General features: G+C 37.7%; 1 protein-coding gene across 1 annotated transcript; it reads left to right on the forward strand.

Moving 5' to 3' along the window:
* The first annotated feature begins 494 nt into the window (after window positions 1-494).
* On the forward strand, window positions 495-11911 carry LOC129873461 (uncharacterized). Its single transcript, XM_055948561.1, has 4 exons — window positions 495-651; window positions 1032-1085; window positions 2474-2617; window positions 11503-11911. Exons 1-4 carry the CDS (start codon window positions 583-585, stop codon window positions 11614-11616), a joined length of 381 nt encoding a protein of 126 aa, XP_055804536.1. The 5' UTR covers window positions 495-582; the 3' UTR covers window positions 11617-11911.
* Window positions 11912-25187: the final 13276 nt, after the last annotated feature.

The raw sequence follows: 25187 nt of genomic DNA on the forward strand, positions 1-25187 counted from the left end.
TTTCGTGAGTTTTTGATATATTTTCCTAAGACAATGTCTTGAAGATGACATTGTACATCTTATTTTTTCCGATTTTATTTATTCAAGTGTCTTTGAGATGTCATTAAACAATATAATCACATGATCAAGAGAATAAGCTTCAATTGAAAACTTCAAATGCGACATTAAATCACAGGATCAATAGAACAACCTCTTCAATTTGATCCATTTTTCAATAATGGTGTAATTGTAAAAAAAATTGAAAAATCGAAAGAAACGACTAAAATCGAAACCAAAAAAATCGACATTAGATTGGTTTGATTTGATTTATAAGTTTAATAAACCCACAAAATTGATTTGGTTATATTTTAACGAAAAACCAAATCAAACCGACATATGTACACCTCTGCCAATAGTAATAATATATAAAATAAGAGAAAATATAATAATAATAATAATATTTTTTTTTAAAAAAGAGAATATATATATATATATATAAAGAAGTTTGTAGGAATTTGTAGCGAAAAAGAAAAGGAATTGTGCAGAAAGGATTTGGTGATTGTTGATTTGTTCCATCAGGAATTTTGTGGTAGGGGTTTCGTTATGGGATCGGATGAAGGAATGAGTTGTTCAACTTCAATTCCTATCGATTCCTCCAACCTTGGTTTTAAGGTTCGCTTCTTTGTCTCCTTTTATCTGAAATTCAACTTTTCTGAAACCAATTCGATGTCTTCACATATCCAATTAAAAACTGCAAGCCATGATATATATTTTTTTGAGCTCACTACACAACATGTCATGTAAATTCTTTGCAACACTTTATAACCTGGGGATGGATGGATGGCTTTTAGTAACACTAATTCGATCAATCTCCTTTAATCATTTTGTTGCCAAACCATCCATAGAAAAGCTAGCCACTTTGTTGTTTGTTGCTCCTTAACTCTTTATTTTTTACTATATATTCGGCAATTATGGCACCACTCCAAACATGAATATTGTATGTTGGATGTATAACTCATACTTACCTGGATGACATCTCGTTGTTTCTTCAGTTGTTAAAAAAGCATGGCTGGAGGGAAGGAACTGGACTTGGCATTGCTGAACAGGTACTGCTTTCTTTTCCTTTCAGTTCTTGTGAGTTAACCCTTTTCTCTATTTCCTCTATTACTTAGTTTCCTTGCCTTCCTATTTAAAAACTTTGAGGTATGAATTGTGTTATTATTTCTGCGTTGGCTGAGTGGATCTGTTCTTTAAGTTCCATGTCTATACCAGGCTTTAACAATTCCATTGTTTCTTGAGATTGCCTTCTCCGGCTTACCCTTTTTTTTCTCTTCTAGTTGTTTGTTAACTGAAACTCCTGTTCTATGACTGAATCTGATTTGATGGTTAAACGTGGAAGGTGATTTTTTCTTGTCCATTTAAAATGGGGATTGGTTTTATTTCCTTTGTTCATACTCTTGGTTATGTAATACTCTTACGGGTCCTTTGGTATAATGGTGGGATATCCCATGGGATTAGCCATCCCACCTTCTATATGGGATAGCTAATCCCACCATTTTAGTGTAAAAGTGGACTACAGATGAATTGGTAGCCCTATTGCTCTGATCCATGTCGAGATCTGCTTCTGATGTGCTGGTGCACAGCCGACTAGAGGATTCCACCACTCTCTAGGTTGACCTGTATACTTTCCAAACACAATCCCCGAAAGATTTGTACTTCCATATACCTGTCTGGAAACTCAAATAGGAAGAGATGTCCTGCTATCTCGTAAATGTGGACTCCAAAAGCTCTCTTCTAGATGGAGGAAGCCATCTTCTAACATCCGTAAGAGTGGGAGGTTTAGAGTTCCAAAAGAATCCAGTTATGCATCTTCCTAGTTCCCTTTTCGACAAAAGTTCCCTCCTTAGGTTGTTGAGACTGCCATTTACTGCTCTCAACAACCTTTGCATATGAAAATTCTTCAACAATCAGTTTTGGAGCTGTTTGACAGTTAGCAGAGGGGTGATATTAATGAAGCTTTCGATCTTAAATGCTATATCTCTCCATCCCACATTTATGGCTAGTTCAGGTACAATAATAACTTCTCCGGTTTCCCTTGTGAGAGACGAAATGCTCATGTATCTACCATATTCATTGGTAACCGTGCCTGGGAGCGATTATCACCTTCTCTGCTAGAATACATCTTTATTTCCTTCCTCTTTTTCATGTGCTTGATAGTGGGTCTATTGTTGATGCATAGTGTGGTAAATGCATCAGCAGTTCATCATTCCCATGCACCGACCTCCTTCCTTCCCCATTATCTTCCCCTAAGAAAAGAAATTTGATAGGTATTGCCTTTAAAAAAAATGGCTATGTAACCAACAAGCCTATATTATGGTCTGGTCATTCGATTTTTCTATTAAATGCGGCGTAGGTAATTTATCTTTACTTTTGGAATCTTCGGTTGCATTTTGTTGCAATCTGAAGGTTTTTGATCTGTTTGTGGCCTCAATAGGGCAGATTAGAACCTGTTCCAGCTTATATCAAGAAAAATAAGAGAGGATTGGGAGCAGAGAAGCCAAAGAAGGCAGCTGCTCACCCAAAAAGTCCCGGACATTCCTCTGACAGGAAGATCTTAAAAGATGGGGACAAAGAGAGTGTAAGTTTCCATTCCTCTGAATGCATATTCTAGCATTTGTTTCAAATTGATACTGTTAAAGCTATTTGCTCTTTATGTTTGGAAGCTTAAGTAGACATATGACTTGTTTTTTCAAGTTCCAAACACAAATAACCTATACCTATGATCCTCTCAATCTCTTCAGCACTGGGGATCTATACTGTTGGCAAGTGTGATAAAAGATGCTTGATGTTTGTTCGTGCAACAATTTTGTACTTCATTAAAGGAACTGTGTTTTGGTGGGAGTGAAGGTGATGTAGGAAAGGGTTTGTTAGCCTACAATAGGGCTTGGGAACTATTTAAGGCCATTCGGCTGAATTAGAGGCGGATCTAATGTCTGGCTTTGCGATAAAGTTGATGGTTGTAGAAAATTGTTTGAAAACCCACCTAGATTTCTTGGTATTGGCTCTTTGTGGTGTGGTTATGTAAAGCACCAAATAAGAAGTTCGCATAACAGAAGCATGGAGCAGCTACTATTCTGGATTGTTTAACATGAGATGCTGTAGTGAACCAGTACATTTTCATATAGCTTACCTTTTCACTGGTGTGATAACCGATTCTATAGCCCATATAATTCTTCTTTTTGATAGCCAAAAAATTCCCTATTGCCAGTGTTGCACTGTTTGGAACTCATATCATTGGAGGCTTTTCTGAAAAGGCTAGAATATAATTTTAGCAGACTCCACTTTTACTGTTGATATGAAGTATTGATTTTTTTTCTCCATCGATATCACTGCCTCGTTTGCCCTAGTCCATGTGAGCAAGTAAGAAATAAGTATTGTGGAAACTTTGGGGTCAATTGGTTTGTGAACAATCTTCTGCTATGATTTCAATGCAGGGTTTAAAATATTGAGCTTAATTATCCTTAGATTATCTAGTACTTATGATTTGTTTTGAACATTGCATGAAAATGGGATGTGTGATGTATAATCTAACACATGCTTTATTTTACACTATGTAAGTTTGGATAATTCATTTAATTTTGACCTTCTTTGAGAAAGCTATCTGCATTGCGGGTAGCTGAACCAACCTAAGATGGGGCTGGCTTTGACGAGTGCTCTCTCTTTCACCGGAGTGATGGGCACATGCTTCTCGGTATTGATTCATGTGGAATCAGCATGATCGCGTGATCAAAGACGCTAACTGGATAGTTAGAGGAAAGGGCTTTGGCAAATAATGTATAAACTGGAACTTTTGGGCTTTGTTCCTCTTCAACTTCATGAATTAGGGATCGAGTTGTAGGTACTTCTTTTCGCTTGTGGCTTGAAGTACTCCCCCTTTAACCATAAATGTTCTCCTTAACTCCACTTCCTGCAGCATCATCACCCCAAGTGAATTTACAATCTCTATCAAATACTTCATCTTCGTGATTTCCAGGGACTCCAGTTAGCCATTCATTAGCCTCATCAATACTGTCCAAAGCAATTGGATCAATTACATTGCTCCGAAAGATCTTCGCCTCAAGGGCATCAAACCCAAGTGAAAGAAGAAGAATGCAATGAAGAAAGCACAACCATTATTAAGAAAAGCAGTGTAAAGTCTACAAGAAAGAAAAAATAACATCAACAAAATAGTGTGATAGTCGCAAACACAATAAGCAACATATGCCAACTACAAGGGTATGATTAGTACTATGACAAGCACTAACAACCCTAAACCTTTGCAAGTCAAGACAACCCTCCATCCCTACTAACCTTCTATCTTAATACGCGATCTCCACTCCTTCCTATATAGAGTCATGCCCTCGGTAATATGAAACTGTGCCATTTCCTGTCTAATTACCTCTCCCAATACTTTTTCGGCCTACTTCTACCCCTCCGCGTATCCCCTACAACCAGTCTTTGGATTACACATCAACTGGGGGAAAGAGCTTCAATTAATAATAATAATGTCTGCTCAAAATAATAAACCCTACCTCTATATATATAGGGGAAAAACTATCCCAAATAGAATGGGAATAGAACCACTTTTATGAAAATAACAAATAAAACCTAATAGAAAACTTTAAACTAGGAAACTTTAAACTAGGAAAACATATAAAAGTAATACCAAAAAATCTTCCCTAAGTTTCCAATAATGAAAAGTTTCCTCCTTTTTGGATGAGGATTTTAAGCTCCTTTTTTGGTAGAAATTCAGCCCTATGTGGGCTCCAATCTTCTTCCATTTGGACTTGGACTTGAACCATAAAATATGTGTATTACTTAGTCCATTCTTCACCACAATTCTTGGACTCGTTCTTGGGCTTTTCCTCCATGATAAGTATCTTCTTGAGTTCCCATTGATGCCCAACAATCTTGGCTTACAACTCCTTATCTTGAGACTTTGATGAGTGTTTTCTTAGGGCTTCTATAGCATCATCCGTATTCATGGAGCTATCACTTGGTGTATGTTATTTGCGGATGACATAGTATTGATTGATGAGACATGCAATGGAGTTGATTCTAAGTTAGAGGTATGGAGACAAACTTTGAAGACTAAAGGTTTCAAGTTAAGCAAGACTAAGACAAAGTATGTAGAGTGCAAATTTAGTGATACGATGCATGAGGTAGGTGTGGAAGTGAGGATCGACATACGAAATATTCCCAAGAGTGACAAATTCAAGTATCTTGGGTCTATAATCTAGGGGAGTAGGAACATCAACGATGAGATCACACATCGTATTGGTCCTATATGGATGAAGTGGATTCTCGCCTCTGGAGTCTTGTGTGATAAAAAGGCACCATCAAAACTCAAAGATATGTTCTATAGAGTGGTTATTAGACTAACATTGTTGAATTGGGCGGATTGCTGGACAGTCAAAAACTTCCATGTCCATAAGATGAATGTTGTGGAGATGAGGATGCTGATGTGGATGTATGGTTATACTAGGAGCAATAAAATTAGAAATGATGATATTTGTAATAAGATGAGAGTGGCTTCTGAGGTGGAAAATATGAGGGAAGCGAGACTGAGATGGTTTGAACATGTGAAGAGGAGATGCGTAGACGCACTAGTGAGGAGCTGCGAGAGGTTGGTGATACAGGCACGAAGAGAGCCAGAGGTAGGCCGAAGAAGTATTGGGGATAGGTGATAAGACAAGATATGACCCAGCTTCAGGTTATCGAGGACATGACCTTAGATAGGAGGGTGTAGAGGACACGTATTAGGGTAGAAGGTTAGTAGGTAGTGTAGTGTTTTCTTGCTTAGGGTGGTTGGTGTTTTTAATTGTTCTAGTTGTATTATTGTAGTTCTTGTTTTTGATATCTCTCAGTGTTTATTATTGTTTACAATAATCTATCGTAGTATGTTGTTTAGTGTGTTTCGATTATCGCACAATTTTGTTGTTACTTGCTATAATTTCTCTAGCCAAGGATCTTTCGAAAACAACATCTCTATCTCTACGAAGTAAGGTCTCCGTATATTTTACCCTCCCCAGATCCCACTTGTGGGATTTCACTGGGTATGTTGTTATTGAGTTGATCTAATCCAATTTAGCTTTAACAATCAATCAAATTGACTCTTGCAAAGGAAAAAGTGTCACATAAATTGGGATGGAATGAGTCATATCTTACTAATATGAGGGGCCAACTTAGCAATACATTCATAGAACCCTTCCACACTTTTGAAACTAGTACATGCCCTTCAAAGTTATCATTAAAGAGTTCAGCTTTCAAAATATTTCCTGCTGCATATACAGGTGGATGAAGTTGATTCAAACCCCTTTTATCAATGATCTCAAAAACTCTTAAATTTATTTAGTCATTGTCAAATGACTTTTGAATAGCCTTGGCCCTATCCATAACTTCATAAAGGTAGCCCATTGATGGTTTTTTCTGTCCATTCACCAAATGAAGTACTTTAACCAAAGGGCCACTAATTTTAAGAGCATGAACAACACTATTCCAAAAGGGATGAGATATATAAGTTTTTGCCTTTGCAGATTTACTTATAGTGTATTCTGTTGAAGTGAAAACCTTCTCAAGTTGCTCTTGTGCATGTGTATCCTATGCTTCAAGATAGCAATATCTAATCTTATCTAGGCAAGTTTCACCAATTTTTTTTGTTTTGTGAATCTCTTCATCATATTCAATAATAACGGCCTTTAACTAATGTAAGCATGCCCTCTAATTTCCCGAGCAAAGATTGTAGTGAAGGTTTTTTCCTTCAAAATTCACCAAACATCAAATTTATATGTGGAGCTGCACATGAAGTCCAATAGATGTGTGGGTACTCCCTTCTTTGATAGCAACAAAGGCTCATTTCATTTCTTCAATAATAATCAAGAGATAAAGAATCACTATTTTATCAGATGAAAGATGTCATGAGTTTCATAATCAACTACAAGTCATGAGAGATGTTTAAATAATATGGTGCCACTCACAATTAGCACAAGGATTTATAAAGAGATTAAACACTTTTCTCAAGCTTACGATTGTCTTTAGGGGATGTCATCATTTTGGGATGAAAGCTTATAAGATAACTTAGAGCTCGACATACCTCAGAGTCGCTTTAAGAAAACTAAATGTTGCACCAATCTTCCCAACCATACTAAACAATTTCAATCTGCAACTCATTTGTATCAACATCTCATATCAAGTCCATGCGACTCATTTGGGTCTTTAGTACTTGACATTGAGCCTTAAGTTGCCAAAATCCCACATTTTGATTCGAGGTCGGTTCTTGAATGCCGTTTTCAATTCGTTCAACATTCGGATTACTGAGTCCATTAGAATAGTTGAAACATAAAACAGTATTATTGCTGTCAACCCATCACTATAAATCATCATCTTCCCACAAAAAGTCCATTTTCAAGACCCATTTCTAGAGCTCATCGAATGACTAGCTTAAATTTCAAATTTATTCCATTGCTATGTTCTACAACTCCGTTAGAACACAATATATAAAAATGTAGTAGTAGAATTGCCTCTTTTGACAACCCTTGAAATTCAATACTTTACCTTGAAATTGTTATTGCAATTTCTTGAAAATCTAGAATTTCACATTCATTGATTTTAATCTTGTGTTATAACTTGTATTTAACTTATAAATATCGATTATATCTTACCTTAGTTAATGGGGTTGAACATTGGCTAGAAGGGTTCTTGAAACTCTCAAGATTTGAGCAATTTTTTGGAAATGGGAAAAACGTTCCTGTCAAAGGTTTGTATAAATAGAACTAGCCAGGGGGCTGAAGCCACAACACCTATTCCTCCAGCGATTGGGCCAAGAACTGAAGCTTCTTTATTTTCGACTCATGATCGGAGCGACAGAACCTCTCCCTCTAGCGATGGCCTGCACGAATATGCTGTCTGAAGTCCCCATGTTCCCTCACAAAAGTCCTTTGCTGAAGCAAGAAGTGCGTCTGAAGCCATGAACTTTGTCAACTTTTTCAATCTTCTAAGATATCCTTTAGTATTCTCACATACTTATATGCACTTAAACAACGTACCTAGTGTAGTCTCACAAGTGGGGTCTGGGAAGGGTGGTGTGTATGCAACCTTACCCCTATTTTGTGTAGGTAGAGAGGTTGTTTCCGATAGATCCTCGGCTCAAGTAAATCATATCAAAAGTAGAGAAGAACAATAATAACAACAAATATTGCTATAACTGAATCAAAGGAAACATCAGGTCACTTATATGCACTTATACACTTCCAAATTATTGTAAGGATATGTTTTTATACATTTCAGCAGTACCGTTTTATTTGTGTTCATAAATTTGGCTCGCAAAGCGAGGATTTTAATATGTTAGACCTCCAAATGGACTTCAAATATTCATTTCTCTATTCCATTCTTGCAAATTCTTCAGACCATTCAGGAAATTGCAAGAATAATATATTTTTTTTGATCAAGTAAAAGATTTCATTGTTATTGCCAACATGGCCGTATACAAGAGGTATACCAAAAAGGAGAAACCTACAAAATATGGTTCTCTCCCAAAGACACCTAATCCTCTGTACAAACAAGAACTACATGGGTTCACCAAAAGAATATAAGGGATCAAAAACTACTTCTCAATTGAGCAAAGCTCATCTCCACCCCTTCAAAAGCTCTCCTGTTCCTCTCTTTCCAAATGACTCACATTAGAGCAAGGTGAGTAACATTCCACGTCTTGTGCCTTCTTCTTCTAGCTCCACTCTTTCAGATGAACATCAACTCCTTCACAGATCTTGGCATTACCCAAGAAACACCAAACCATCTGAATATATCCCCCATAACCTCGTGTCTAAATCGCAATGTAACAGAATATGATTTACGTCATCATCCACCTCTTTGCAAAGGATGTGTAACTGACACAAAACCATCACCACTAACTGCAACCTTGAACCCTGTGACATGTCCGATTAAAACCGCTCTGTCCATCATCCTGCTTAAAGCTACATTTAGAAAGAGGCGGCTGAGGATGAAGAAATCTTTAATAGCCAAAATTCGTAATGATCCACCTCACCCGCCTCCTTCACAGATTTTTGCCTATTACGAATTTCTTCAGGATGGTACATTCTCCCTCACTTAAGATCATTCATCCTCGAATGACTTGTCTGGCCTCTCAAGGCTAGGAGATGATCCTTAAGTTACTTGTCAATCCTTCTAAAAATTCTCAAACCTTAAAATTTGGCTCACTCTCCAAATTTTAAAATTTTGGCCGAGTCTTCCTTGTAAATGGGGGATTATCCAAAATTTCATAACCTGTCAGCGAGCCACAACAAGACAATACTATAGACTCATAAGGTACCACCACAAATCATAATCACATCACAATGGCTCTTATTAACCTCATATATAAGATTGATGCACAACAGGAACTCTGATGTACATCATATAGTTCAAATACTTCCACATAGTCGCTTAAGGTGCTAGACATAGCATAAAACTTCATAAATGAATAGAGTATACATCTCAAAGGAAATAAACATACCCATCTACATCGTGTGACATCAACGAGGCATTTTTATCACTTTTAATGTGTCAACGCACATCATTTCCTCCATTTAACCTTGACTTGGGTAAATGGAACTATGCATTAACTAAAAGGTTATATACCTTGTTCTTGAAACAGATGAGGGTATTTCTTTTATTATATCTTCATTCACTTTCCAAGTTAACTTCCTTATATTTTTAGTTCCACCACAACACTTTCATGGAAGCTATATCTTTAGTCCTCAACTTTTGACCTGCCTACCAAGAATGGTAGCGGGAACTTCTTCATAGGTCAAACCTTCATTTATCTTAACGGTCTCTACGAGGAATATGTGCGAAAAGTCGAGCATGAATTTCATGGCAAGGAACGGGGGAATAATTATTTGATGTACAAGGAATATGTGCAAAAAACTAATGAACGGGGGGATAATTCTTGAAGCAAGTGAAGTATTAAGTCACTTTTCCAACTTTCTGTAAGATTTCGTAGGGTCCATTATACCTCGGACTCAATTTTTCCTTTTTGCCAAATCTCAATCACCTCTTTGACCAGTGACACTTTTAAGCATATACAATCACTTTCCATGAATTCTAATTCATGATGCCATCTGTCTTAATCAATTTTTTGTCGACTCTAAGAAGTTGTACACCTTTCCCTAAGCAACTTGCACAAACAATCACACACGAATGTTCTCGCACCCATGTGAGGATCACTTGGTCAAAATTGGTGTCTTTCAGTGTTTGATGAAAATCTTGAAATAGAGATGCAAAAGTGGTGGGGAATTTCAACAGTAATTTCCAAAGGACATATACGCCATTTGGATACATTTGAAGGTTGGTAACATAGGTGTATTATCACTCATGGGAAGGTTAAGCAATTTGTATAGGTTCAGGTCGGTCCTTTCAGTCATTGGTATGTTGGGTTTTCTGGCAGTTATGACTTTTGTGTTAGTAGGTGAAAGTTTTGTGACTTTCCTGTTAGAAAATATATTTTTGACGGTGAAAAAAGCCATTGTTATGTGACCATTTATGAAATTTACTTGAAACTGCCTGAAACTGTCTCTGGTCTCCATTTGAACATGTTCATCGGATTGTGCATACAAAGATTGAGGAGTTGGATCAAGTGAGTGCTTTCATTCGGACTGAAGGAACAGAGAGCACTGATAACTGATTTGTCTGGATTACTGGACCCTTTGGGATTTGACTTCTCTAGAAGTGGAATCAGGGGGGGAAGCTGAGGATAGAAAACTCTTAAATTTAGTAAGTTGATGTTGTTAAGGTTAACTAAAAAGCTGTTTCACTGAATGGAATAGAATAGAACTATGTCAAATAAAAACTGATATTTTACCAAAGAATACATCTTTTCTTCTTAGCCTTATCTGACCTCTTTTTTATGCTTTTATTGAGCCGAGGGTCTCTCGAAAACAGCCATCCTACCTTGGTAGGAATAAGTTCTGCGTACACTTTACCCTCCCCAGACCCCACGTTGTGGGATTTCACTGGGTTGTTGTTGTTGTAATACATCTTTTCTTCTATTGCTTTCACCACTGAAGAGGGAGTAGATCTGAACCTACTCGGTTTAGTTTGATGATGTGCAAATTAATTACTTTGCCTCCTATGTCCTGCAATACGGGTAAAATATTAAAATCTGTAAATTTAAATTCGCTAATTTCAAAGCAGTATTATGTCTTTATTGTCCATTAGATAATTTGAAGGATGAAATATGGATAATAAGTATTTTGGATGTCTCAGTAGAATTCATATCCGAGTTGGTGCTGGTATCTCTCTGTTTTAGGTCTGACTCCATTGTGAGCATGTTAATGTGTTTCCACCGTAAGATTTGATGTCCTCTTTATACCCATCTCCTATTGGTGTATTAAATTTTGCACTGAATTTGCTTAATTTATTTTATTCTGTCTGCCTTTTCTTTTTGCCTATTAAACAGCTGATGATGGTACACTTTGTGATTTACAGAAAACAAAGGGGATGTCTAAAAAGATGAAGAAAGTGGTGGAGTTTGAGAAGCGCATGCAAGAGAGAGAATTTGAGCGAGCATTCTTTAGGGAATTCTGGCCAGATAATGTTTAGTTTGTCCGATTCTTTGCCTATATGTTTTCTGCGTCATATATCTATCTACCTTTTGGATGGATATTCATTTGAACACATGTACAATGATATCCAACTTTGAGCCCGTTTGGATGGACCCTTTTTAGCTTTTGAACGTGTTTGCCTAATGCTAACTTTAAGCCATAAAGTTCTTAAAGTTAGTCAAAAATGAAAAGTTAGGATTTCTAACTTTTTTTTTCTAAGTGCTTAAAGTCATTTTGTTTGACCATGAAAATTACTTTTATATCTCTTATATTTTAACTAAATTTCCAAACTATCCTTTTTATTCTTTTAACCCTAAAATTCATACACTTATTTTCAACATAAGCACTTTTATTCAAACACTCAACTGCTTATTTATAAAAATAATTTTCAGCACTTCAAAGTTCTAAAAGCACTTCATACATAAAAAATATTTTTTTTAAGCCCATCCAAATGGGCTCTTTGTGATATTCTGAAGTGTACTTATTATTATCAAGAAGAGAACATGCCAAATGTATCCGTATTTAGAAATGAACTTGTTACGTCCCATATTAACCAATTCCATTGGCTTAGACATTTCCTTTTCTTTTTTTTTTTTTTAAAAAAACAATCTTCATTGTAGAATGTTACACAAATCCTTCCTTTTTTTTTTTAACAATCTTCATTGTAGAATGCTACGCAATCTTTTTTTTGTATAATTTTTGAGTACCTGCAACAACCCTGCGAAATTATCTTGCACGTCATTTTGTCAAATGAACATAGTGACCAAAGAATATATGGAAAGTTACCAATATATACCAGCTAAATAAATAGTTGAAAAAATTAGACAAACTGTTCATTAAGGGTGTGTTTAGAAAGCCACCTGGTATTGGAATTGGCGTAATTACTAGGATAGTAATTATCAATCTAGTAATTATAGAACTTAGTAATCACAATGACTTGTTTGTTTGCCACAATGTAATTATAAGTGCATTATTTGGTTGCACAAGTTATATTAAATTTTAAAAATAGAAATTAGTTACCTAAAATTAAAAAATTATATTAAACAAATAAGAATCTTTATAAATGATATTAAATTAAATATTTAGGATGTATATTGTCTTTTGAAAATATGTTAATTAATAAACATATGTTCTTAACTAATATTATAAAAAATAATTGATTTTTATTTTTCAAATGAGTATATTTAAGTTAAATTAAATTAATTATGTCACGACCCAACTCCGTAGGCCGTGACGGGTGTCCGAACTGGACACTCGCGTATACCCTTGCTAGCTATAAGCAAACCTGTCCCCTGTTTAAGTTATAATGCATCAATAGACACGATTACATATAAGCCGACAAGGCTATCGTAACATATAGGAACAACTATACACACATACATATACCACCCACATACATGTCCACCGACCTCTAAGAGTAAGAACAATAACATAAGGCGGGACAGGGCCCCCACCGTACCCGTAAACAGATAAACATATACATCGATGGTTAGTACACAAAATCTAGGCTCCGGCACAATGGAGCGCTTCTGAACTGCTGAGTGGAACTCCTACGCTGGCGGATCTCCAAAGTATGTATCTGTACCTGCGGGCATGAAATGCAGCCCCCCTGAGAAAAGGAGGTCAGTACGACATATGTACTGAGTATACAAAGCATAACTGGAAACATATCTGAAGTAAAGAGAGCCAGGGGGATAAATTCGTTACGCAAGAAAACACTGTACCTGTACCTCGTGAATCATAAAAACATGCATGCTCATATTATACAATATAGCCGGCCCCTTCAGGGACTCGGTGAATCATAACTGTAGGACCATCATAGGTCCCGACGCCATCACCACCTTATCACATCACATCATCATCTCATATATATATACATACGTACCCGACCCTCTAGTGAGGGATGCGGTGAGTTGTTCATGTCATCGCATTATTATTTCCTCATATAGCGTACCCGATCCTTTAGTGAGGGACTCGGTGGATAATGCAGTGAACTGTGCACGATTACATACCCGACCTGGGACTTGGTGATAGAAGGGTTACCGTATACACGAGTAGAGTAGTGAGTAACCATATGCAATTTAAATCATTATCAACACTCAATGAAGTAGTAAAGATGAATTTTCATTTGAAAATTAGGACGATAGTCATATCAATCGTCTCTCGAATATCACTATTGATCATATCAAAAGAGTCTTAGACATCATAGGCATTCTAGATCATATTTGAGACTGACCACTGATGTATAAAATTATTTTGTCTATTCAGGAGTACGACGGGGGCCTTGTCCCACCATATGTTGTCGTAATATTTTTAGAGGTCTGCAGATATGTATATGTGGGTTGTGTATGCCAGTTTGATTCAACTTGGTCTACATGATGTATGATATATGTTATTATGTTATGGCAGCCTTGTCGGCTTGCGTGCCCTTTCATGAGGTGATACAAATGAAAGAGGCTACATGTTTATGAAAATATTATCGCCCAATAGGGTTTTGATGCATGGCGTTGTAGTGTTTGTAGTTTGGTTTGACTACACTTGATTTATATGCATTGCATGTCTATAATTCGACTTGACCACAACTGATAGATATGTATACGGGGGGTCCAGGTCAGACCCCAATCACGGCTTATGGGGTTGGGTCGTGAAAGAAGTGATATCAGAGCAGTTCGTTCTTGGATTGTCTGCAGATCATGTCTAGTAGAGTCTTAATTATCGATGTGTTGCGCGCCATATCTATAAACAAGAGGCTACAGGACATTTAGGATGTTACCTTTTTTTCATATCTAAGATCGTGCTATAGATCTGAGTCATATGACAATTCTTTATGCTAACCTTGGATCTTAACGAAAGGACAACATCAACAGAAGGAAGTTATTGACGACATGAGAAGTTATGGAGCACGCAGGTAAGTAAAGTAAGGGCACGAAGGATATTTGTTGGGTAAGGTACTGAAGTAAAATTGAAATATAAAGTCAAAAACTAAAGGAAAAAATAGACAGGAAAGCGCAACAAATGCAGTTCAAAGTTGGACATATGAGGTAAGTCCATTATTTCTATATTATTGTTGATATTGAAAGCCCTGTGTGGCTGCGGTATGAGATGATATTGAAAGCCCTGTGTGGCTGTGATATGATATGATTATGTATATATGTTGGCCTTGTGAGGCATTGTTGGTATTTTCTGCATGCAGGTTGTGGGATAGTAAGGGGGTATAGAGGAAACTTGGCTGAAATTTTCCCAGAACAAGGAAAGGGAATGAAGCATAGATCCCTAGTATGTCTTGGAAGTGGATACTGAGTATCCATATTATGCTAAACTAAAGATGTAAGAGGTACTCTTCATGTCGTCGATAAGGAGCATCCTTTTTACTTGGAGAAGTTTATTTCGGAAAAACAAAATCCTATTTGAGTAGTAAAGTTCAGACCATGGCGTCTTCAACCGTATTTGTTCCATAGAAAAAAAAAAGAAACTCAGGTGGAAGGGCAAGATGTCCAGCGATTGAGTTTCACTCTTTTTGAAAAGTACCAAGCCCCCAACTCGTAGTTGTAAATTAGGTAGGTTGTTCATGATTTGAGGATAAACCTAGGGGGAGACCATATGGGTCCTGTGATGTTTAAGAGACTCTAGTTTCTTCCAACGATGGTTGGAAAGTGTTCTATGATAACAGTTTATTAGTTTTCCACCAACTAATTGGAGAAATAAATTTTAATAGAAGCACCCTAGAGAGATGTCATGAACTGAGTGTGAGTATGAACTAGAGGGTGGATATGTAAGTATGAACTTAAAGGTATGGCACAACAATACGGGGATAAAGTAAGATCGCTAGTATGGCACAACAATACGGGGATAAAGTAAGATCGCTAGTAAGGAACACTTAGTATATGTCGACTAAGTTAAAAGCCTATGTTGGATATACAGTAAGGGTAAGGGCCACAAGGTATAAAGGAGTAATGCACGTACACAACGTCGCCCCAAAAATAATGGAACCCTTAAAAGATAAAGACGGCAAACTTAAGGAATAAATGGCGCAACTTCCATTCACCCCAAAAAACAAAGGATATAGGTTGGGATAAAGGTACTACTTCAAGAAAACCTTGAACAGTTATCGTCGGAATATTAGCACTGCCTAATTGGAATCGGAACGACTACATGTGCTAATTAATTCTTGGATGAAGACAAGTAGAAGGTGGCCTTGGACAAGTTGTTCCATGAGCCCCATTACTCAAGTACAAATTAATAGATAAGGTGTCGCACTATGTATGAAAAGGGTTCTCAATGCTTTATAATTTAGCCAAGGTTCCGTATGTGGATAACCAGGTTGGAAAAATATGTAGAAAGACGGGGACATGATATAGTACCAAGTAGATTGGAGAAGGAGATTGGACGAAATTGAGACTGGACATAGAGACATAGAATAAGGTACAAGGAGATAAAGGTGTAAGTACCCTCTAAAGGGGGGAAGCAAGTGAGAAAACTGCAAGGGTAAGATGGAGGCAATTGATATGGCAACATATTTGAGATGTATGGTTAAACTTCAATAAGATCCCTTGCTGAACCAAGTTAAGAAGATCTGGAAGTCGTCAATAGTTGGGTAGAAGTTAGAATGCTATGTAAGGTAATGTTAAAAAGTTTTTAACAAGACCTTGAATGACGTAACGCTAGAAGGTGAATGTGTATGAAAAGAAAAGGGTATAGCAATAAAAGGATATCGAATAACTCAAGAACGCTATGAAGGATAAGGACGTCAAGTTGGGTCAAAATCCAAGATGTTGGCTATAGAGTTGGTCGCAAATGATGTTGTGATAGATAAATAACCAAGGAAAAAGGAACACGAAACTTCTATGATAGGGAATGAGAAAGATAAAAGAGTGAATAAGGGAAAAGAAAGAAGTATAACAAGATGGGATAAGCAAATTTCAATACGAGTAAGATATGTACAGTAGAATGAACTAAGAGACGGAGGGACTACGTCTACCTCCTACAAGTTGCATCAGAATAGTGGTGCAACCTACAGATATGTATGTATAAGCATCAGGCTAAGTAAATAAATACATGATAAAAGAAATAAGGGCTTAATAATGACAAGGCAATTACGATATTTTGGATACCCCACCAAAAGTTACGAAGATAGGATAAGACAAACTATCAAGATGAAGTTAGTACCACAGACAAGGTAAGGCGTGGTCATGGTTGGATCAAAGGTCTATCCCAATACTGATTGTAGGATGAGGGGGAAAAACGACAAAGTAATACACAAGACCTGGAGAGACAATGCTAAGTTATTTCTTGGATTAAGGTGAGCACCCTCTCGTATTCTCATAAAAGTAAAGGATGACACGAGATAATATATTTAAAGTGTTACAAGCTGGGACAAGCTGGAATAAGGAAATCATGAAATGATTTAACCAAGAGGAGCAGAACTAACTGGTTACCAAAAGATGGCAAACTTATATGTCAAATTCCTTCGGAACTATATCAAGTAATGATAGAAGGAGCACAGAACGACTATGAAAGCCAACTCTGAGGATGGAAAAAACAAAACCCAAAAGATAGAGTGCCAATTAAAGTTGTAAAAGGAGTCGAGAAGGACTATACGAGACTAAGGAGTCCCAAATTATCAACATCACTATGGACCTATTTTATACTCTGCGAGAGTAGGGTACTATATGGGTTATTGTTATTAGGCTAATGAATCAGCCCATTTTCTTTCAAACGAAGCCACCTATACAGCTGAAATTAGGTGAAGTTATAGGTCAAGGAGGTAATAACACTCCATGAGGTTTCCCCAGCTATTATCTTAGGTAGAAGGACTTCAATTATGATTAAAATCTGGAGATTAGTCCAAGAAGAGATCAGAAACACAGGTAAGTCTTAGTACCACAGTTTTCCCTTGAGCTGCTAAACAGACTGAGCATACTATCAAACGCTAGAAGATATATTGTGAGCCTGTGTGGCTGGCTTCAAGAGTAACTAGGACGACCGTCTACCACTTATTGAGATTGCCTACAAGAATGGCTACCATTCCAGTATCCAGACGACCCCCTACAAGACATTGGATGGTAGAATGTGTAAGTCCCCTTATTGAAGCAAAGACTAAAAGGCCCCGACATGATTGAGAAAGCTATTGACTAGCAACCTAAAATCGATAGAAATGATATATAGATAATCGACATCGACATGCAGAGTTTCAATGGATGACTAGGTGTTCGCAACAGGTTCACCCAGTAAGGAAGTAATAAGATTCGGCGGAAAAAAAAAACTTAGCCCAAAATACATTAAACCTTATTAAGTTGCTCATAAGGTGGACAAAGTTTCCAGTAAGTTGAACTCACCACCTGATTATGAAACCATACGCCTAGTACGTCTAATACGGATACTTTGCAAATATACTGGTGAGCCACCCAAAGTATGTCCCATAAGTGATGTTCAGGAAATTGAATCCTACGAGGAACAACCTATAGCTGTCTTGCATCGGCAAGTTAGAAGGTTGCAAACTAGGACGTGACTTCCGTCAAGGTATTGTGACACAACAAAACCCAGAAAGGGGATGACCTGGGAAGTTAAAAAAAAGAGAAGAGGAATGGAAAAGATATCTGTACTTGTTCCCTATATACAAAGGTAGTCTAAACCCCTAAATGGAGTGAGAAACGACGATTATACAGAACCCCCAAAATCCTTGTGAAACCCTACGAGGTAAGTTAACATTCGAGGACGAATGTTCTAAACGGGGGAAGGATGTTACACCCCACACTTTTGAGCTAGAAATTTCTCTTAGGCTTCTTAGAAGTTATCCAGTGAGTCAGATAATCTACCAAACTATCAAATGAATCTAAGGAAGGAAGAATGTGATACCCTGTGGTAGAGAAGGTTGAAACTAGGGTCATGGGAAGTCGGAAGGAGTTAAAAGCCAAGTAATGAGTTGTAGGACTCGATTTACCTATGTAAGCTACTAACTTGGAAGTCTTACGTACTTAAGATACTTGAGTACATACCAAGCTTACGTATCATGGATTACATGGGTTCTTAAAATAAGACGAGATTACGAACCCACGGGGAAGAGGAGAAGATGACATGTGGTAGCAAGAGGAGGTGCCACGTGGCAGCCTAGGAAAGTGCCACGTGGAAGCAGGTGACCCACCTGCTTGGGGTCAAGTAGGTGACCCACCTACTTGAGGGTGGGCCCCACCAAGGAACATGGCAGCCATGGATTGGCTGCATGAATGTGTTGGGCCAATGGGGGTTGGACACATGTCACCCTTAGGGGCTGACATATGTCACCTCTTGAGGAGACATATATATGACTCTTAAGTCATTACTTATCACATTTTGGAGATGAAACTTCAGCCAAGGAAGAGGAAAAAAAATGTGAAGAACAAAAGGAACAAGGCAGCCACGGTTTTGAAGGATTAAAAGTGAGTTCCTCAATTTTCCTCCGTGAATTACTTACCTACGGTGTTCCTTAATCACGTGGAGATGTATATATATATCTTATGATGTCTACGAAATCATTTCTTCAGCTTTACACTTGGAAAAAATAAGAGAAAGTTGAAGCAAAAACTTTAAGAGCAAGAAGAGAGGGTTACGAGTTTGAGGCCAAGAAAGGTAAGGCCAGAGTTTCGTTCTGTGAATTAATTATTTAAGGTATACCATGGTTATATAATGATGTTTGATAACATAAAATTCCAATTTGGGGCAGCGGAGAAGCGACACAAACAGCCCGCTCTATTTCAGCACGTCAATAGGTTTCCGAAGTGAGTTTTGGGTGAGTTTGGCCAATTTCGGGTAAGGTAAGACCTTCCCTTTCAATTTGTAGTTTATAGTGTTGTTAAGAAGTGTATTATATGTTGTTTAAGTGGCTGTAAATATGAAAAAATCATAGAAATGCTTGACGTTGAAGACAATCTAAATCGGAGTCGTTATAGTTAAATTGTCATCGAAGTGAAGTGTTGTGCTTGTGGTGTGCTGTTTCAGATGTGTGGGTGTGTGTTGAAGGGAATAAATGTATTATAAAAGGGATGTGGGTGCTTCTGGTTGCAGCCACACGACCCCTCATTTCGTATTATTAAAGGTTTTGCGAAATAAAGACTAGAAATCCTATTTTGATATCGTAATTTTCAGCAAGTGGTTTGGAGCTTGTGTTGTGTAATGTTGCCATGTTTTATGTGTATATGTGATGTAGGGTGTTGTTGTTGGTTGGCTGTAGTGATTAGGGATGTAATTGGCATATTATAGGGGAGGTGCTGCCCAATTTTCGCTAACGCCTCAACTAATTAAAGACCTAGTCGAAGAGACGAACAAGGACATAGGTCCCATGAATACTAAGGTACAACTGAAGGCACTGAAAAGTTTAAGGTTGTTGATACTCGCATTTCTTCCATGTTAAATAGGTTTGGAGGACGATGATGTGGACGTGATTAAGAGAAGTCCATACGAGGTATGTGAAGCATCCTCTTGGCATGTTTTGGAATAAGTATGTAAAGCTATTTTTCATTCCTTTAGGAATGTCTTAGCCTTAAGTGAATTGTATGTGAACTGAGGGGATAATTCCATTCCCAGAACTCCAAGTATGCCTTATAATCCCTGTCCACTGCTTAGTATTGGAACTCCTGCAAGAATTGAGTGTTGCCTGTTAGGGCTTCTACATGTTAAAAAGTATTACATGAAAAGCTACCCCTCCTCTCTCTTGATAGGTACTTGGTATGAAAATAAGATTATGATGCCATAATTTTTCACCAAGCCCCATGGTGGGTCGGATACAAAATATGTGTGTGATGATCACCTGAAGGAAAGTACAGACTACACAGAGCTTATTCTCTTTCTTTTTGGCGTATCTTAGTTGTAGGTTAGATATGATATGAGCTCCGGGGTGATTCCATTCTTAAGCATCTCTTATTTACTTTTGAATACTGAACTCTTATAGTAGTTGAGCTATCTCCCTGAAAACTTCTATGTATTAAGGAGATAATGAATGTACGGGCTCCAAGCCTTAAAAACTATATGGTACTAGGTATTTCTAATTCCATAAACGATTTGTCCCTATGTTAATACATGTCTAGGATCCCCGAAATTACAATGATATAGCCCATAATGGCGTTTGGAGGACACTCGAGATGACTACACTATTACTCGGGTCCTCAGGCAAAAGATTAACTTTCTTATTCTATCGAGTCTCTGATAATGATTTAAATTGCATATGGTTACTCACTACTCTACTCGTGTATACTATAACACTTCTTCTCTGAGTCCCGGGCCGGTTATCAGATTTGTGCTCAATTCCTTTGCATTGTCCACCATCCCTCACTAAAGGGCCGGGTTACGTATGTATATATATAATGATGTATTGTAATAAGGTGGTGATGGCACTGGGTCTATGATGGTTTTACACCAGGTGTATTCACCGGATCCCTGATAGGGCCCGCTATAGAGTATAATTTGAGCATGCATGTTTTTATGATTTACAGAGTACAGGTATCGAGGTTTCTTTTACGATATATTTGTCCCCTGCTTCCCTGTCCCAGTTATGCTATGTTGTGTTTTACATACTCAGTACATATATCGTACTGACCCCCCTTTTTCTTTAGGGGAGGGGCTGCGTTTCATGCCCGCAGGTACAGATACAGGTTTTGGGAGTCCGTCAGCTTAGGATCTCGCTCAACTTAGCTGGAAGAGGCTCCATTGTATCGGAGCCTAGTTTTTGGTACTGAGCACTGATGTATAAAATTGTTTTGTCTATTCAGGGGTACGGCGGGGCCCTCTCCCTCTATATGTTGTCCTAATATTTTTAGAGATCTACAGATATGTATATGTGGGTTGTGTATGTCAGTTTGATTCAGCTGGGTCTACATGATGTATGCTACATGTTATTATGTTATGGCAGCCTTGTCGGCTTGCGTGCCCTTTCATGAGGTGATACAAATGAAAGAGGCTACAAGTTTATGAAAATGTTATCTCCCAATAGGGTTCTGATGCATGGCGTTGTAGTATTTGTAGTCCGGTTTGACTACACTTAATTTATATGCATTACATGTGTATAATTCAACTTGACCACAACTGATAGATATATATACGAGGGTTCAGGTCGGACCCTAGTCGCGGCCTACGGGGTTGAGGGCTGACAATGGAATACTCAAAATGTGCTATCATTTAAAATCCAAGACAAGAGTCATATCAAGTACCTTTTGATTGCCACTATGGATTAGATTAAAATGGAACTTTTGGAATCATATTCCCGTATCAAGTCATCATCCAATATCTTTTGGGAATCAAGAAGTGGGATATCCTAGTGGCTTTAAAAAGAGGAACTTCCTTGGAATCGTATACACTTCATCTATTTGTTTCATAAATATCATGCCAAAAAAAGGAAGATTAGCTTCACATACTTACTACTTCCCAATGTATAGAAAAAACTTGAGAACCAATAGGTCAATTATCGCAAGAGTTCCAACATTAGAGGATGAATAAGAAACACTTGGGAATAGAGTCACCTCCGAGATTGTATCATCTTTTACATACATCTAGGATATGCCAAAAGAAGAGAAAGGATAGGCTTTATATACTCTCTACTTTCCCTCATGGAGTCATCATATACATATATGCCGAGGAACGTACGATCCGATCCTTATATAGTAACATATGTCGAGGAACGTTCGGCCCGATCCTTATATAGTAACATATGCCATACCCGGCCCATCAAGGGACTTGGTACCATAAAAATTTCATCATAACATCATAACTTATGTCAAGACATATCAAGAGAGAAGAAGGGTAGCTTTACATACTTATGCCAAAACATGCCAAGAGAAAGAAGGGCTTCACATACCTTTTTCGGGATTAATTAAAATCCGGCTTGACTTGATAGCCCTTAACCTATTTGACATGAAAGTAATACTAAGATTAATTGCCTTTCAATTTCCAATATCCCACTCTACAACCAAGTACTAATAGGAGTTATTTCCTTATCTATTACCCTCGACTAGTTTGTTACTAGTTCCGATGCTACCGAAAATCAGGCAGTATTTCCCCTGTAACTTCAATATCCCTGAGATTTGACTCATCCAAAATATCAAAAAACATACCAACAACAACAACCAGCAGAATATTTACAAGTAAATCACTTCAACATTACCCAATACAAGCTCCAAACAACTAGCTCCAAACTACGATACCAAAATAGAGTTTTTAATCTTTATTTCGCCAAAATCATTAACCATACCAATGGAGGGTCGTGTGGCTGCAACCAGCATAACCCACACCCCTTTTAGAATACTTTACATCCCTGAAACATACAATCCAACCAGCTGCAACCGCAGCACCATAAGCACGACACACTACGCTACTTCAGTTTAACTACTATGACTTTAATCTAGTTTGTTTCTAGTGTCTAGTATCCTTATGCACTTTTTCCATTTCCAACCTTATTTAAGACATTTAATATACATCAAAACCACATTATAATTTTCAGTTTGAAAGAGAAACCCTTACCTTGCTCGGAACTCATCAAACTCATCGAAACTTGCCTCAAAAGTTCTTCTAGCGCGACTGAAACTTCGTGGCTGTTTGATAACGTTTTGGGGATGCTCCAAACCACAAATTTAAATTAATAATACCTTCATACCTTCTTGGTATACCGTATATAATTAATTCATAAATGAAATCGGAGAACTTACCTCTTTGTTTCTCCGAAATTCGAGCTCTCTCTTTCTCTAACTTCAAGTTTCTCTCCTTTCTCTTCTCTAGAATTTTCTTCTAGTTTTTTTGATAAGGATGAACTTAAGGGATAAGAATGAGTTGAAAAGTCATTAAATATGTATATATATACCACCTTAGGGGGGTGACACATGTCAAGCCCCAAGTGGCAACACGTGTCAAGCCCTCATAGGGCCAATGCACCCCCTTTTCTATTTACGGGCTGCCATATGGCATGTGGGGCACACCTCCTTTTTGTAGATGCTGCCATGTGGCACTCCCTCATGCTTCCACATGGAACTCTCTCATGGGCTTCCATGTGTCACTTTTTTTTCCTCCTCGTGGGTTCATAATCTCGTCTTGCTTTACGAACCTATGTAATCCCTACTATGTAACCTTGGTATGTGGTTAAGTAGCTTAAGTATGTAAGATTTCCAAATTGGTAGCTTACGCTAATAAGTCGAGTCCTATGACTCATTATTTGGTCTCCAACTTTTCTCGGAATCTTATAACTTTATTTCCAATCTTCTCTACTATGGGGTATCACATTCTCCTTTCCTTAGAGTTGTTTGATAGCGTTATAGATTATCCGGATCACATGGTAACTCTTAAGAGCTTAAGAGTTCTTAAGAAATCTTAAGAAGCTTTAAGAAACTTTAATAAACTTAAGAGGCTTACGATCCTTGCAAGAAACTCAAGAGCCTTTCAAGCAACTTAAGAACGTGTTCCAAGGTACAAAAGTACGGGGTGTAACAAATTAAAAGTACAATATTTCTATGAACATCATGAAATGCATGTGTAATGACCCTCTAGGTCATTTTTGTGTAAATGCGGCCTTCTCGTCGTTTAGAATGTACCCATTGACTTGCTGACATTGATTGTTTGATCGCTTGGTTGTTCATTTGGATTTTAAAGCTTGTTCCTATGTTTTGGAGCTTTTAAAACTTGAACAATTGACTTCAGTCAAAACATTAGGTAAACGGTCTCAGAATGAAATTCTCATGGTTAGTTCAGCTCTGGAAAGGTCATTTTAGGCTAGTGCATGGTTAGCTCATCCTGAGGCTTTCATAGCGAGTTTGTGCTATTAGGCATTTTAGATTTTAAGCTTTGTTCTAAGTTTGACCTTGGTCAACCTTCTTGAAAAATGTGCTCAAATGAGAATTCCATTAGCGCAGTTAGCTTCATAATGTTGAGTTTTATCTAGAACAACCTTGTAAGATTCCGAAAGTTGAAAAGTCGAGAAATAGGGTTTAAGATGAAAATCACAACTTTTGGCACCGGGTGGTCCTTTATAGAGCCCGTCACGGGCAGTAGTGCTCTTCACAAGCTGTTGAGAGCAACCGTAAAGGTGCACTAGTGAATGAAAATTGGGATGTAAGGACCACAGAGGGCGCCACGACTTGTGGTGCTCACTACAGACCGTAAATCCAACCGTGAACTCGAACCCCCAGGACACTAACCCTAAATTCCTTTAAAGACCAAGACAGGGACTATGGTCTGTGGTGCTTGTGATGGATTGTGTTGCCCACCTGGTGACCTTTCGTCTAGGTGACCTTGTGCAGTTACGGGGTCTTTTAGACTTTTTATATTATTATCGCAATATATTTGGACGTTTTTGGGGATAGATTCCTATCCTATAACTAATTCCTAACACTTCTAAACCCTCATTCTTTCAAATCACAGGATCAAACCTCTCAAGTCTCTCCAATTTCTCTCCAAGGCAAGAAATAGGGCAAAATCTTCAAGTTTTCATTAGACGGATTTATTTCAAGCTTTCTAAGTCCAAGTATATGGGGATTCATCTATGGATTCTTTCTATCCATGGAGTCCCAAGGTTTTCTCCCTAATTCTATGTTGATTTTTTTTTAATTCCAGTTCTCT

This window comes from Solanum dulcamara, chromosome 11 (genome assembly GCF_947179165.1).
Source record: "Solanum dulcamara chromosome 11, daSolDulc1.2, whole genome shotgun sequence".
Taxonomy (NCBI): Eukaryota; Viridiplantae; Streptophyta; class Magnoliopsida; order Solanales; family Solanaceae; genus Solanum; species Solanum dulcamara.